At 36.2% G+C, this 16,271-nt stretch overlaps 1 protein-coding gene across 1 annotated transcript in view; it reads left to right on the forward strand.

Annotated features, from left to right (window-relative positions):
• LOC136029739 (probable tubulin polyglutamylase ttll-15) overlaps nucleotides 1-16,271 on the forward strand; it is a 130,170-nt gene that overhangs the window by 79,130 nt on the left and 34,769 nt on the right. The window contains exons 9-10 of the mRNA XM_065708245.1: nucleotides 6,912-7,074; nucleotides 10,059-10,186. Coding sequence (XP_065564317.1) covers nucleotides 6,912-7,074; nucleotides 10,059-10,186 — 291 coding nt within the window. The remainder of the gene's footprint in view (nucleotides 1-6,911; nucleotides 7,075-10,058; nucleotides 10,187-16,271) is intronic.

The raw sequence follows: 16,271 nt of genomic DNA on the forward strand, positions 1-16,271 counted from the left end.
AACTACCATACTTTGAACAAGAGCTAAGAGCTCATATGGCACTTTTGACGAGGCAAGAAGAGCTAAGAGCCAAGAGCTCATATGGTATAAGCTCTAACAAAATTCTAAGAATCAATAGATTGATTTAAAAGGAAAATCAGAGGCTTAATGCCGGTCAGGATTTAAAATAAGAGCTCTGAGTCACGATGTCCTTCTAAATATCAAAATTCATTAAGATCCGATCCCCCACTCGTAAGTTATAAATACCTAATTTTTTCTCTCCCTTTAGCCCCCCCCCCCCCCACCTCCAGATGGACGAATCTGGGAAAACGACTTTATCAAGTCAATTTGTGCAGCTCCCTGATACGCCTACCAATTTTCATCGTCCTAGCACGTCCAGAAGCACCAACCTCGGCAAATCACTGAACCCATCCCCCAACTCCCCCAAAGAGAGCGAATCTGGTTCGGTTACGTCAATCACGTATCAAGGACATTTGCTTATTCTATCCACCAAGCTTCATCCCGATTCCTCTACTCAAAGTGTTTTCAAGATTTCCCCCTCCAACTCCCCCCAATGTCAAAAGATCCGGTTGGGATTTGAAATAAGACCTCTGAGACATGAATTCCTTCTAAATATCAAATTTCATTAAGACCCGATCACCTATTCGCTAGATAAAAATACCTCAATTTTTACGTTTCCCAAGAATTCCGGTTTCCCCCTCCAACTCCCCCCGATGTCACAGGATCTGGTCGGAATTTAAAATCAGAGCTTTAAAGCACAAAATCCTTCTAAGTATCAAAATTCATTAAGATCTGGTCACCCTTTCGTAAGTTACAAATACCTCATTTTTCAAATTACCCTCCCCCCCAACTCCACCAAAGAGAGCAGATAAAGTCTGGCTATTTCAGTCACATATCTTAGACAGGTTTTTATTATTCCCGTCCAATTTCATCCTGATCCCTCCGCTTTAAGTATTTTCTAAGATTCTCGGCTCCCCCCCCCCAACTGCCCCCCCCCCCCAATGAGGCTGGATCCGGTTAAGATTTAAAATACGAGATCTGAGTTACAAGATCCTTCTAAATAGGAAATTTCATGAAGATCCGATCACTCCTTCGTAAGTTTAAAATACGTCATTTTTTCTATTTTTCAGAATCAACCCCTCCCTCCCAATAGAGCGGATCCGTTTCAATTATGTAAATCACGTACCTAAGACTTCTGCTTATTTTTCTCACCAAGTTTCATCCCAAACCCTCCAATCTAAGCGTTTTCCATGATTTTTGGTTCCCCCGCCCAAACTTCCCCCAATGTCGCCAGATCCGGTCAGGATTTAAAATAAGAGCTTTGAGACACGATATCCTTCTAAATATCAAATTTCATTGAGATCCGATCACCCGTTCGTAAGTTAAAAATACCTCATTTTTTCTAGTTTTTCAGAATTAACCCCCCCCCCCAAACTACCCCAAAGAGAGCGGATCCGTTCCGGTTATGTCAATCATGTATCTAGGACTTGTGCCTATTTTTCCCACCAAATTTCATTCCGATCCCTCAACTCTAAGCGTTTTCCGAGATTGTAGGTCCCCCCCCTTTTTCCCCCAATGTCCCCGGATCCAGTCGGGATTTAAAATAAGAGTTCCAAGCATCAAATTTCATTAACATCTGATCAACCGTTCGTAAGTTAAAAATACTTCATTTTTTCTATTTTTTTCGAATTAACTGGCCCCCCACTCACCCCCCCCAGATGGTCAAATTGGGAAAACGACTATTTCTAATTTAATCTGGTTCGGTTTCTGATACGCCTGCCAAATTCCATCGTCCTAGCTTACCTGGAAGTTCCTAAAGTAGCAAAACCGGGACCGACAGACCGACAGAATTTGCGATTGCTATATGTCACTTGGTTAATACCAAGTGCCATAAAAAGCATTAAAATACTGATTAACTGTTAAGCTATGTTTTTTTCATCTGTAAAACTACTTGTTTAAAATCCTAAATTAGGGGTCCGAAAAAATCAAAAGCTGAGATAGCAGCTTGCTAATTCTTGTCTCATATGAACAGTAATAAACAGAATGGCAGAATAGTATCATAGATGGCAGAATAGTATCTTCCTGTATTTGATGTTGAGTGCTTTCTTGGACAAAATTTGATGTTTAATTATTATGACTATATAAAAGCATACTTTCCGTCAGTGTTCTTCTATTATATTGAACTCTCAAAAAGTCGTCATCCCATTGATGACCTTTATGCACGGGGGTGTATAAGATGTCCATGGAAGAGTTGAAGGTGTCCCTGAACCTTCCCTGCATACATGGAGGTGTTCTTTATATATAAAGCTGAGAGTCTCCTCTACGGTACTTTAATGATTTCACCCAAAAATAAAATAATGATCCTGTCCTTCTCTTTGTACTTCTCTTTTTATCAGGAATACCATGTGACATATAATGCTTCATTGATTTTTTTTTTTTGCGCCGAAATAATCGCTGATTTTAGACACTTATATTTCTTGGGTACTAAACATAGCAAGCATCTGTCCTGACTTTAGACCCAATGAAACCTAATCTGGAATCCTAAAAGCCTAGTTTAGTGTTTTCGGCCTTTTCATGTAACGGCAGTGAGTTTTAATTGGGAAAAATTAGAAAAAAATGAGGTATTTTTAACTTACGAACGGCTCATCAGATCTTAGTGAAATTTGATTTTTAGAAGGATATTGTTTCTCAGAGCTCTTATTTCAAATCCCGCCCAGATCTGGAGACATTGGGGGGAATCGGAGGAAGAAACCTAAAATCGCGGAACACGCTTAGAGTGGAGGGATTGGGATGAAACTTGGTGGGGAAAATAAGTACAAGTACTAGATTGACATAACCGGAACGGATCTGCTCTCTTTGGGGGAGTTGGGGAGGGGTTAATTCTGAAAAAAAAATGAAAAAAATAAGGTATTTTTAACTTACGAAGGAGTTATCGGATCTTAATGAAATTTCATATTTAGAACGGCTCGTAACTCAGATCTCTTATTTCAAATCCCGATCTGATCCATTGTCATTTGGGGGAGTTGGGGGGACTGGAAATCTTGGAAAATGCTTAGAGTGGAGAGATCAGGATGAAACTTGGTGGGAAGAATAAGCACAAGTTCAAGATACGTGACTGAAATAACCAGATTCGCTCTGTTTGGGGGAGTTGGGGGGTGGGGTATTTCGGAAAAATTAGAAAAAATGAGGTATTTTTAACTTACGAACGGGTGATCAGATCTTAATGACGTTCGATATTTAGAAGAATTTTTTGTATCAGAGCTCTTTTTTAATCCCGACTAGATCCAGTGACATTAGGGGGAGTTGGATGGGGAAACCGGAAATCTTGGAAAACGTGAAAATTGAGGTATCTTTATCTTACGAATGGGTGGTCGGATCTTATTGAAACTTGATTATAGAAAGGTCTTATGTCTCAGATGCTCCATTTTCAATTTGAGTCGGATCCGGGGACTAGGGATCTGGAAGGGGGAGACAGAAATCATGGAAACTGGAAATCTTGGAAAACGTTTAGTGTGGAGTGTTCGGGATGAAACTTGATGGGAAGAATAAGTTCAAGTTATAGATACATGATTGACATAATTGGAACGGGTTCGCTCTCTACGGGGGAGTCGGGGGAGGGGGTCCAGTGCTTTGGTGAGTTCGGTGCTTCTGGACGTGTTAGGACGATGAAAATTGGTAGGCGTGTCAGGGATCTGCACAAATTGACTTGATAAAAGTCATTTCCCCGACTCGACCATCTGGGGGGCTGGAGGGGGAGGAAAAATTGAAAAAAAAATATTTTTAACTTACGAATTGGTGATTGGATCGTAATGAAGTTTGATATTTAGAAAGACCTCGTGTCTCAGAGCTCTTATTTGAAATCTCGACCGTATCTGGTGATATTGGGGGAGTTGGAGGGGGAAACGGGAAATCTTGGAAAAAGCCTCGAGTGGACAGATCGGGATGAAACTTGGTGGGAAAAATAAGCACAAGTACTAGATTGACATAACCGGAACGGATCTGCTCTCTTTAGGGGAGTTGGGGGGGGGGGGGGAATTCTGAAAAATTTGAAAAAATAAGGTATTTTTAACTTACGAAGGAGTGATCGGATCTTAATGAAATTTCATATTTAGAACTACCTCGTAACTCAGATCTCTTATTTCAAATCCCGATCTGATCCAGTGTCATTTGGGGGAGTTGGGGGACTGGAAATCTTAGAAAATGCTTAGAGTGGAGAGATCAGGATGAAACTTGGTGGGAAGAATAAGCACAAGTTCAAGATACGTGACTGAAATAACCAGATTCGCTCTCTTTGGGGGAGTTGGGGGTGGGGTAATTCGGAAAAATTAGAAAAAATGAGGTATTTGTAACTTACGAACGGGTGATCAGATCTTAATGACGTTTGATATTTAGAAGAATATTTTGTTTCGGAGCTCTTTTTTTTAATACCAACTAGATCCAGTGACATTAGGGGGAGTTGGATGGGGAAACCGGAAATCTTGGAAAGCGTGAAAATTGAGGTATCTTTATCTTACGAATGGGTGGTCGGATCTTATTGAAACTTGATTATAGAAAGGTCCTATGTCTCAGATGCTCCATTTTCAATTTGAGTCGGATCCGGGGACTAGGAATCTGGAGGGGGGAGACAGAAATTATGGAAACCGGAAATCTTGGAAAACGTTTAGAGTGGAGTGTTCGGGATGAAACTTGATGGGAAGAATAAGCTCAAGTTATAGATACATGATTGACATAATTGGAACGGGTTCGCTCTCTACAGGGGAGTCGGGGGAGGGGGTCCAGTGCTTTGGTGAGTTCGGTGCTTCTGGACGTGTTAGGAGGTTGAAAATTGGTAGGCGTGTCAGGGATCTGCACAAATTGACTTGATAACAGTCATTTCCCCGACTCGATCATCTGGGGGGCTGGAGGGAGAGGAAAAATTGAAAAAAATATATTTTTAACTGACGAATGGGTGATTGGATCGTAATGTAGTTTGATATTTAGAAAGACCTCGTGCCTCAGAGCTCTTACTTGAAATCTCGACCGTATCCGGTGATATTGGGGGAGTTGGAGGGGGAAACGGGAAATCTTAGAAAAAGCTTCGATTGGACAGATCGGGATGGAACTTGGTGGGAAGAATAGCACTAGCACTGGCATAACCGGACTGAATCTGCTCTCTTTGGGGGAGCTGGGGGGGTGTTAATTCGGAAAAATTAGAACAATTGAGGTATTTTAACTTATGAACGGGTTACCGGATCTTAATGAAATTTGATATCCAGATGGAACTCATTTCTCAGAGCTCTTATTTTAAATCCTGACCAGATATGGTGAAATTGGGGGGAGTTGGAGGGGGAAACCGGAAATCTCGGAAAACGCTTTGAGTGGAGAGATCAGGTTGAAACTCGTTGGGTAGAATAAGCAAATGTCGTAGATCGGTGCTTCTGGGCATGCTAACGATGAAAATTGGTAGGCGTGTCAGGGACCTGTACAAATTGACTTGATAAAGTCGTTTTCCCCCGATTCGACCATCGGGGGGGGGCTGAAAGGAGAGGAAAAATTAGAAAAAATGAGGTATTTTTAACTTACGGGTGAGTGATCGGATCTTAATGAATTTTGATATTTAGAAGGATTTCGTGTCTCAGAGCTCTTATTTTAAATCCCAACCGGCGTTAAGCCTCTGATTTTCTTTTTAAATGAATCTATTGATTCTTAGAATTTTGCTAGAGCTCATGCCATACGAGCTCTTGGCTCTTAGCTCTTCCGATCTCGTCACAGGTGCCATATTAGCTCTTAGCTTTTGTTATAAAAAAAACCGTAATTTTAAATTTTCTAAAGATCATAAAAATGAAAAAGCAAAACGAAATTAGATTTTTACATTTAGATTGCAGGTGTTTGGGTCTGATTCTCCAAATTTTGTGCTTAACAAATATTGTCCATTGCATAATAACCATCCAAAAAACTGCCATTTTTTCTAATGGCTCTTGCCAAAATATTCCTAAACTACTTTTTTAAAATCTACTTCTTTTATTTTAGAAAAAGGAATTGTTGTCTTGTATTTTGCATAATTACTTTGCAAATGACCATGACCTTGATTTTGGAGTCACAAAGAGGCATAAATTTGAAAGTCAGAAGATCAACATAAAGTCATTTAAAGTCATTAATTGTTGACTTAAAATTCCACTGAAATCATTGTTGACCAATGCAGTGTATGTGCTATTGAAACAATCACGTAGTTTTAATATCCAGGTTGCAAGTATTGTAAACCAAACTTCCAGCGTGATATTCTTTGTGGGTCTAGTCTTAACATTCATTTGAGGCAAAAGTGTATGTATATACTGTTACCTTTTAAGGATAGGGAACCCCCATGATAGAAATATAAACTATGCTGACTTACTCCTATGCTGACTGACTCCTATGACTTAGGGACCCAGATTATATCCATTTTATACATGATTCATTTATTATGCCTTGGTTACCACTTATGTCTAATGTTTTGATTTCTTTTTTTTTACCGTCTCGAATATGTTAAGTCTAAATTCACAGGGTTTATTCTTTTTTTTTGTATTATAATCTTCACAGCTCCATTAACAATGATGATATACTGCTAGTCCTTATGATTTTCTCATTTTATTTCCATTTTGATGTATTTATCATGCGTTCACTTGAATGCCTCAAGCGAGGGATTTTCATGGATTACCTCTACTGGGAGGCTATTGCGGGTGACGATGGATTGTATGGCGAAGCTCATTTTTAGGTATTCCTGACGGGATGTACCTGTTACAGATAGTCCTGCCGGGCTGTGTTTTGGTAAATTGTCTATATAGGCTTTGCTCTCTTAGGAACGGACTTTTATAAATCGTCTTATGGAAGGTAATGCATGTATTAGTAAAGACTGTCATAATTGTTACTCCGAAACGATTTCGGATCGATTCCAGGGTTTGGGATCCAGGTTTCCAGAAGCTTCCTCGCGATCAGCCCGACTATAAGCCAGTTGGGAAGGAGCAATATGGCTTTTTAGAGCACTGGCGAAAGATGACATGCATATTTTATGACTGGTATCATGTACGATATGAACGTGGGCACTGTGGAATTGGCAGGGTAAGGCTTTTAAATCTTAGAATAACTCCTAGCTTCCTAGAGAATGAGGAACTGACTTTGCGGAGATGTTCAGCCCACATGAGGTTTGAAGAAAAGTGGACTCCAAGAAGGCGTAGTGTCTGTTATCTTTTTATTACCACTTCTTTAAAGATAGAGTCAGGATGGGCAATCTTATTTTGTGCTTTCCAAATGGGAGGTCTCTATTTTTTGGTGTATTGAAGCTCTCAAGCTGTTCATCTGCAGACATCTAGGTTTTATCTAACCAGTTGGTCTAAATTCTCCTGAGTGGATCGTTGAGATCTTCGTCCTTTGCTATGGTGATCATTGTCCTCGTATCATCAGCCAAGCGGTGAGAATCTGTCGCAAAGTTATCCCCTAGGTTGTTTTTGAACACTAGGAAAAGAGGCCTAAGAATAATTCCTCGTGATATTCCTTATAGTACTGGGTGTTCTTTTGAGGTGAAACCTCTAAAAATCACTAGTAATGAACTTTGACAAAGAAACTACATAAGAAAGCAAATAGATAAAGGGACAACAAAAAAAAAGTAGTTCTCGTTTTCATACTTTTTCGTTTCCTCAAATCAACGAGCGAATCTGCATGTGTACCTGAAACGAACGGCTTAGATGGTTTTAACATGTCCTTCTCATTCTACACGAAAATGATGTGTCTCGTCATTTGATTGTCACAATTCATCTGTTTCCGTTGTTTCATTGTCGATACAGCCAAAATAATCAGATTGTAACAAATTTTTTAAAAGTATGCACAATATCATGAAAATTTATAGACTATGAGAAGGAGTTGGTTCCTGTGCTCTGCAATTGGTATGCTGCATGGCGAATTTGTGTCTATTAATACATTTTTTTATTTCATCAACTTCCTATATTGACATCCTTATTAATTCATTGGGCTACCATATTCTCGTAATTAAAAAACGTTTAAAATGAAGTTCCAGAGAAAAGTAAAGGGCTATATTAATACCAAAGACGATCAAAAATAAAGTCATCTAATGATTCAAACTTAAAACGTCCCGAAATTACACCAAACAGAAATAGGACTCACTTACGCATGCCTTGAGACATTAGTTTTTATTGTGCTGTTATTGATGTGTGACAAAGAAATCATACTGCTCGGAAGACGTCACAAATGACGCTCTAACCTTTAAAAGGCTTAGGGGGTGTTATCCCTATTCTTGTTAGTTATAAATTATTTTATTTAAAGTTTAAGAAAGTAGCAAAAAAGAAACGGGAGGGGATCGGGTTGCCGCTAAATTACTTTTGACTCTTTAAAAGGGCACTAGAACGTTCCATTTCCAATCGAGTAAACCTGCTTCAAAGTTTGTATGGCCACCCATATCATACAAAGTAGCCTGGAGAGCAAATGTTGGAAGGAAGCTACTCCAATCCTTACTTAGACAGTTCCACTACGCTGACTATGATAAAATATTTTGTAACTCCATTCTAGTAACAAATGATATTTAAATAAGTACTTCAATTTGAGGCAATATTAGTAAAACATTATTCCTAATCATTTTCATTGTGAATGGTGTCGCTAAGTATCTCACAAGGGTATGAAGGGAAAAGTTGGACATTCTGCATCAGATCCGTCTACAACTATATCTGACGATGCAGCATTAATCGGTCAGGCGTATACATCTAGCCACGCTTCAGCTCCATTTGATTCTATTTAGCGCTTCCTTAGATTTTTTAGATTTATTGGCCAGCTTGTTATATTTATTATTTTTTAGCAACTTGGTTTACCAAAATATATATTACCTGATATACGTCCGATCCAATGACATAGGCATGATTGTATGCTAGATACCTCAACAGGAAACGCAGCCAAACATAGGAGAAACAAGAAAAAAAACTTTCTCACATATGGCAATTCAACATGACATTTTCCTCTTGACCCAAACTCACCCAAACCAAAAAATATAAAACGAGAGACGATAGGAAGCAACCGAAGAAATTATTAACTATCTGTCTTTTGTTACTATTCAGTAAAACGCTGCGAAGAGTTTGAATCAGTATCAGTTCGGTTAACCGAGATAGCTTGACAAATATTTAAAATTCTAAGACTGAGTTAGAAAACTGAGTTAGACCGTTCCGCTCAAAATGATTAATTTAGGTCAAGGTGATTATTACAAAGATTATTTAAGAAGTTTTGCTTTTTTTCAGGTACCTAACTTACTTGTTTTGGAACCATTGGCAATTGTTACATTCAATAAAAACATATTTGCCGTAAGACCTATCTCAGGTCTATTCATATCTGAAAATTGTAATTTTCTAAAGTTTTTCTTTTGGTTTTTTGAATATTATGAAATTTTTACGGCAATTCCGCATTTTTGCCGGTGTTGCCACGTTAAACCGTGAAAAGAAACAAGGAAAACCAGTTGGATTCGGCAACACTTTTCTTCGTCGTAATTCAAACATTAACAATCCGTTGATTCACAAAGACATTTACGCTTTCAAAGTTACACCTTTTTGGTTGTTTTGTTATATAAGTTTTTAGCTTATTTTGCGCTGGTATCTTACCCACGTCTCCCAGGTTTTTTTAATTTGGCGTTCTCCACTTCCAAAAATTACACACGGAAACTCATTTCATTAAAAATCGTATTCACGATCTTTTTCTAGTTTTTTTGAAGCTGTTTATGGTTTTTCAAGTAAAAAGTTTAGTCAAAGGGATTCAGAAGGCCTAATTAAAGTAAAGCCAAGACAGATAGTTTCTATGAAAAGCAAAGCTTGATCTGTACTTTAACCAAGGCTGTATTCTGGGGAGGAGTTAAGGAGTTCGAACCCCCCCTAAATGTTTGTCTGACTTGTAAAAACGTAATAAAAATGCATTTTGATGCGTTTTAGAAAAAAATCGGTATCACCCTGGAAAAAATTCCACCACCGCGCAATAATCTAGGCACTGCCCTACTTTTAGCCCTATTAATCTAGCACTCGCAAGAAAGATTACAAACACTTGCATACTTCTTATAGGCAAATATGTCACCGAACCTCAGTAGTGAGCACTTTCCTCCAAATAGGCTGCTATATCTTCAAGTTATCTACAGTACTTTGAGTCTTGTAGGCCTTGGAAGAAGAGGGCATACCGACAACACCGAGATGTGAGTATGAATTCTTTTCATTCTTATAAAAAGAATCGTCGTAGCAATTTTTTCCTTTTTTGGCCTCGAAGTCAAATTAAATGGTGATCAAAAACTTTCGATATAACAAGTGTTGTCTATTTTTTTTTTTTTTTTCGATTATTGTTTTCTCTAATTGGAATTTTGCCTCAATATATGCGGGATTTATTTATGACCATCGTGCATTATTGTACGCAAAGGAAATAACGTTTTTGACTTAACTTCTTATTTATTTTAGTTTTTCATATTTTTACTTCACTTCTTATCTATTGTTGTTTTTAATATTTTTTTTCATCTTAATGTAATGTCAGTTTGTCATTATTTCATTTTAATTTTTCAGTTTGATTTTTTTTCATTTATCTTATTTTTTAGTATTTTTCAATCCTTAGTTTGAGCATTATGATTTTTTTATTTAAAATGCGTTCTCTTAATCAATTATCTTTATGGTTACATCCATATCCTTACACAGTTTACTCGTATGCATTTTGTCAATACTGGCGAACTAGAAAAAAGAACTCATTTGCACCTTTTCTCTTTCCTTTTATACAAAAATAAAACTGAAGAAAAGTTATAAACGGTCTCTTTCTATTCGAACTCTTTATTCTTAGTGTATGTGGTGGCACAGGGGATTGGTCTCTGATTGGCAGCACGGGGTCCATGGTTCGATCCCAGTCACCAGAGGGCCAGTACTCTGTATCTAGTCTCCTTGTGTTGTCAAGAAGTATGGTTAATTCGTAGACTAGACTCTTAATTCTTTTTCCTCGAGAAACTTTCTGAGCCATATTTTTAAGATGATGTGACAAATTATCCTTTATTTAATTCCTTTCTTGCCTTTTTATCGATATTGAGAGACCATTTCTATTTTTTCTTTTTTTACAAAATCGGAAAGACTTCTCAAATCTTTACTGTTTATTTTCAAGGCGAGGTGAAACATTTTCGGTTCTTGTTTCGTTCTTTGATTATTTTCCTTAGACCGGCTGCCTTTCGAGTTGCTAAGTTAGATTTTTCTTTCTTTATCCATACTTCCTCCATGAGTTCATGCCAATTTCAAATCAGGCTCATTGTTTATCGATTCTTATCTGACCTTGCGATTCGATTGTTATCCTTAACAGTTGGCTGCATTCCGTGAAAGAAGGCAAGGTCTTATTTGCACTAATGTGTTTTTTCTTTAATGAGTTTGATTGTATAAGATAAAAGTCTCCAATCTTGGGCGGATCCAGGATTTTCCTTGGGGGGGGGGCATAATACGTTGCTCCGATAAACTTGCGAACAAAGAAATACCCGCAATTATGTGTCGAAGAAATAACTCGACTATTATGTGTCGTAGATAGGTAGTGGAAATGGTCGTAAATTTAATCTAAAATCTGGTAAGGGTTTAAGTTCTAATCAATCTGTTGAAATTAGAATGGTTTATTCTAATTAAAAATATAAAAATATTGGTACATAAAAATAATAAGTTGTAAAAACCAACCCGCCATAAAAAAAAGCTGTTCACTAACCATAAAAATATTTTCTGCATAATTTTTTGCTTTTGTACTTCTGACCTTAATAGCAAGTGAGTTAAGCTTTTAATTGTAAAAAAAAGAAGAAAAAAATTGGTCTTGAGCCATCTTTTGGGGTCATGCACTCTTTGTGACAATTTTTATAGGTCAAACTATTTAGTATGTCGCCTAACTTTGTGGCATCGCTTAGTAAATATGATAGTTATGAAGAGTGGGAAATGAGGATAAAGACACAACTTGTATATTCGTAAAACATTAAATACTAGATTAAATACTAGTTCTTTTAGGGATGTAACAAGAAAAACAGAACGAAGAGATAGAAATGGACAGAAGAAATTTAAAACGAGGGTTTTAAGTATAGGCAATAAAACATTAACTAATCACTGTTTCTTTTGAAAAATTGTGTTTCTTCGACGAAAACTTCGACAAAATCTAAAAAATTTACTAATCAAAATTTTACTTTTCATAACAAAGCAGACTATTTTTCTGCTTCTTAAAGTTGAATATATTTTCCTGAAATGACAAAATTCATAATTTTATAAGAAACAGTCATTTCTCTATTTCCACTCCCGCCATATCTATTTACTACTCGGTCGATGTCTACCTCAATATTTTGGTGAACGTTTATAATGGCCAATCCTGTCAGTCTAGAGCCCTGTTAGTTTAGAGCTCTTCGTTAGTATTTCCTCTTCTATTCATCTTAATTCAATTCAATCAATTCAATTCAATCATATATATTTAAACAAAAACACATAATTACACGTACATAATCTGCCAGGAAAGCACAAAAGGGCTTGACTTGGGCGGAAACTTAACTAAAGAATAATTAAACAATCAAACAGAAACAACCAATCGACTGGATTTATCAAAAAAAGAGAAAAAAGGAGGTGACGAAGAGAAAGAAAAGAAAAAAAAGAAAAAGACCGAAAAGAGGAGGACCACACGATATTCAAATCTAAACAGTATTTCTGTAACGACCCTTCACTGCTCGCTTGAAGGTAATAAGGTTATTTGAGTCCCGGATTTCCAAGGGGATTGAATTCCCGATAGCTGGTGCAAAAAATCTAATTAAAAAAGAAGCTCTTTTTGTTGACGGTGTCTCGTGGACAATGTCACATGAATTTCGCGTTTCATAAGTATGCAAATCTTGATTTAAAGTGGAAAAATTTTCAAATGACGAAATATTTGAATAAAGACCAAAATTGTCAGAAAAATAGGAACTCTATTAAAGATGCATGTAGGTATGTGTCTCAAGCTAAGTCTTTGAGTCAAAATACTCCTTAAAAAACAATATGTGTTTGTTATCTTTGTATTTGATAGGTATAGATTGGTGATTTAAATTCTCAGGATTTCAAACTGTGGAGATTTCTATTTTTTTTTTTTTTTTTTTTTTTTTTTAATCTTGATATTTACAGGTATTTAATTCAAACGTTTAAATCTCGGTATGTCTGTTGAGCAAAAAAATAAAAATTTGAAATCTGGCTCAGATTTAGCATTGATTAAGAGAATTGTCCTGTAAAAATTTTGACTTATAAACAGCTAATCGTGGAAATATGATTGGATGACATATATCAAAGTAAGTATAAAAATCTTATCAGTGGTATATTTAGGAGTTTAAACAATTTTATGGACAAATTTATTCAACCCCAATACAAAAACAACTATATTTTATCCATCTATACCAGCTAGATAAAAAAAAATAATAAACACATGATTATTTGCCTTCTTTTATTAACAATTTTTCGAAAATCTATTCTTCTTAAATGATTACTCCAACCTTTGAAGGAGTATTTTGCCTCATATACTTAGTTTTAAATATATAGTTATATGAACCTTTATCAAAGTTTAAAGAGTATGGCCCTTATTTAATGTTTTAGGATGGACGAATGTGATTTGTCATATAATGTAGAGTTTTAATTAGATGAAAATAGGCAGTAAAGTGGCCACCATTTGCTCACCAAAATTCGAAATTTAAATTAATATTTTTCGCACTTCTCATACGTTTACTTTTTATTATACAAATCCCCTAAAAAAAACCAATGTTGTAAAAAACACCCTGCTTCGCAAAAAAAGCAAACCTAAAAAACCGAAACAGACAGCCAAAAAAAGTAATGATATCAATTTCTTTGCCTCGGCGCTATAGCAAGACTCAGTGCTGTAGCAAATGAGGAAACCAATTTTTGACAGTAATAAAAACTAAATATTTTGCTTTTCAGCCCCATTGTGACAGCGCAATGCTGAAATATCATTTCGACTGCCTAAAGAAGTTAGGATTTTAAATTTCCCCTCCTTGTTATTACGAAATGAAGATTTTCGCCTCCCAGTTGGCTTTCGTGATAAAACGGACAGATTCCCTTGATAAACCTAAATTTAATTAAATACTTTTTTGCAGTATGCGTCATTAGTAAAATCTAACAGAGACCGCACAAAGTAACTAAAACCTTGTTTCAAACTTGTTTGCAAAAAGAAACGGTCTTAATAATTACTCATTAAAAACTAAACTATTAAAAACCAATTACAAAAAAACTATCGTCCCAAACCAGAGCAAGCGGACCCAACCACAAATCCACCCCTACGTCGGGGGGGGGTGTCTCCCCGTGGATCCGCCACTGTCTCCTATTCATAAAGTAAAATATCAACATTAGTTGACGAAAAATAATGGTAAATATCAAAAATAAAAATTCTGATCAATAATAAAAAAAAGTGCCAAAATATCAATAAGTAAAATATGAACAATTTTGGTAGTTGTGTGTTATTTCTGATGACAATATCTGCAATTTGCTAGAAGCAGTTTATATCTAAAATAGTATCTCATTAAAAAAAAAAAAAAAAAAAAAAAAAAAAAAAAAAAAAAAAAAAAAAATCTTAGGTCTTGGGCTGAAAGCAGGATTCTAGACTGTTCAGCTTGAAAATGTTACAGAAGCTTAAGCTGCAAGGGGAAACAAACGCTTGTGTAGAAGAGTTGTATCAAGATTAGTTTGATATTATAGTTCAAAATTTGGGTTGTCGTCATAACAGGTACTGTAGTCATTTTGTCACGAGTTGTTATCTCGAACGTGAGCTATTTGGGGTAGAACTAGTCCTGTAACATGTTTTGTTAGAGGGGGGCTAAGAATTGCTCTTCATAAGTATTGGCATGAGTATTTAAGTGGTAGATTTGTTCAGTGTTGTACTTCCTATGTGTCAGTGTTCTTTCTGAGTTTTATGTGTTCTTTTTGTGTTCTTTATGTGTTCTTTCTGAGTTCAGTGTTCTTTCTGAGTGTTCTGTATAAAATCTTCCTCTTTATTTATATATATAACAAATGATGAACAAAACATAAATTAGCCTGAAAATATGACATATCTTCCAAGACATGTTTCAGGTATGTCTAGAAGAAGATACTTCTATTTTCTGTCATACCAAAGATGTGGCATATTACATTGTAAGAGACAATTTGCGTATCAAGCAATGTCGTGTGCTAACCGCCATGAAATATGTTATGAAAAATGCTTTTGTTCAAATGTTTTTGCCTTGAATTCAAATAGAGTAAAGAGTAAAAAATGATTCATTTTGTTCCTGCTACACGTAAAAACCGAAATTTGTAATGCTAAAAATGAAAGAGTTGTGGGGTCATGATTGATGGCGTATATTAGAGGTGGGCAGGGGGCATATGACTCCTTAGATTTTTAAAATACGTTTTTGGGATATACGTTTCGGGAAATACGTTTTTACTGCTGAAAAAACGGCAAGTTTGTCCCCTTCCCGTAGATTTTGAAAAATACTTTCCACCACCCCGTAAATTTTCGTGGATTGACTCAAATAATAATTGCGTATTGGTCGACCTACTCTGTTAACTTTTTTTTATATACATCAAACAGTTCGTGGTAACGAAGTGTAGTAAGGAGCGCCCCGGCTCAATAGTAACCAAAACTCTAAAAAATTGAATTTGGATATCAATAGCTGCATCAAAGGAATCGCATTTTAATGCTGATTTCACATATAAATGTTACATCAAGTTTAGTCTTACCCATCAAAAGTTACGGGCCTGAGAAAATTTGCCTTATTTTAGAAAATAGGAGGAAACATTCCCTAAAATTCATAGAATCTTAACGAAAATCACACCATCAAATTCAGCATATCAGAGAACCTGACTGTAGAAGTTTCAAGCTCCTATCTAGAAAAATGTGGAATTTTGCCAGAAGGCAGATAACGATACGAGTTTCATGATACGATTTTATTTGTTTGTTTGTTGTTTGTTGTTTTTTTTTTTTAGTAAAAAAAGTAAAGTTTTTTTTTAATAAAAAAAACAAGTTTTTTTTAACTGAAAGTAAGGAGCGACTTTAAAACACAAAACGAACAGAAATTGCTTCGTATATGAAAGGGGCTGCCACCTCCTTAACGCCCCGCTCTTTACGCTAAAGTTTTTTACTATTTTAAAAAGTAGAGTTAACAGAAAGAGTCAAACTTTAGCGTAAAGAGCGGGGCGTTGAGGAGGGAGCAGCCCCTTTCATATACGAAGTAATTTCTGTTCGTTTTAAGTTTTAATGTCGCTCCTTACTTTCAGTTAAAAAAAAACTTGTTTTTT

This window comes from Artemia franciscana, chromosome 7, assembly GCF_032884065.1.
Source record: "Artemia franciscana chromosome 7, ASM3288406v1, whole genome shotgun sequence".
Lineage (NCBI taxonomy): Eukaryota > Metazoa > Arthropoda > Branchiopoda > Anostraca > Artemiidae > Artemia > Artemia franciscana.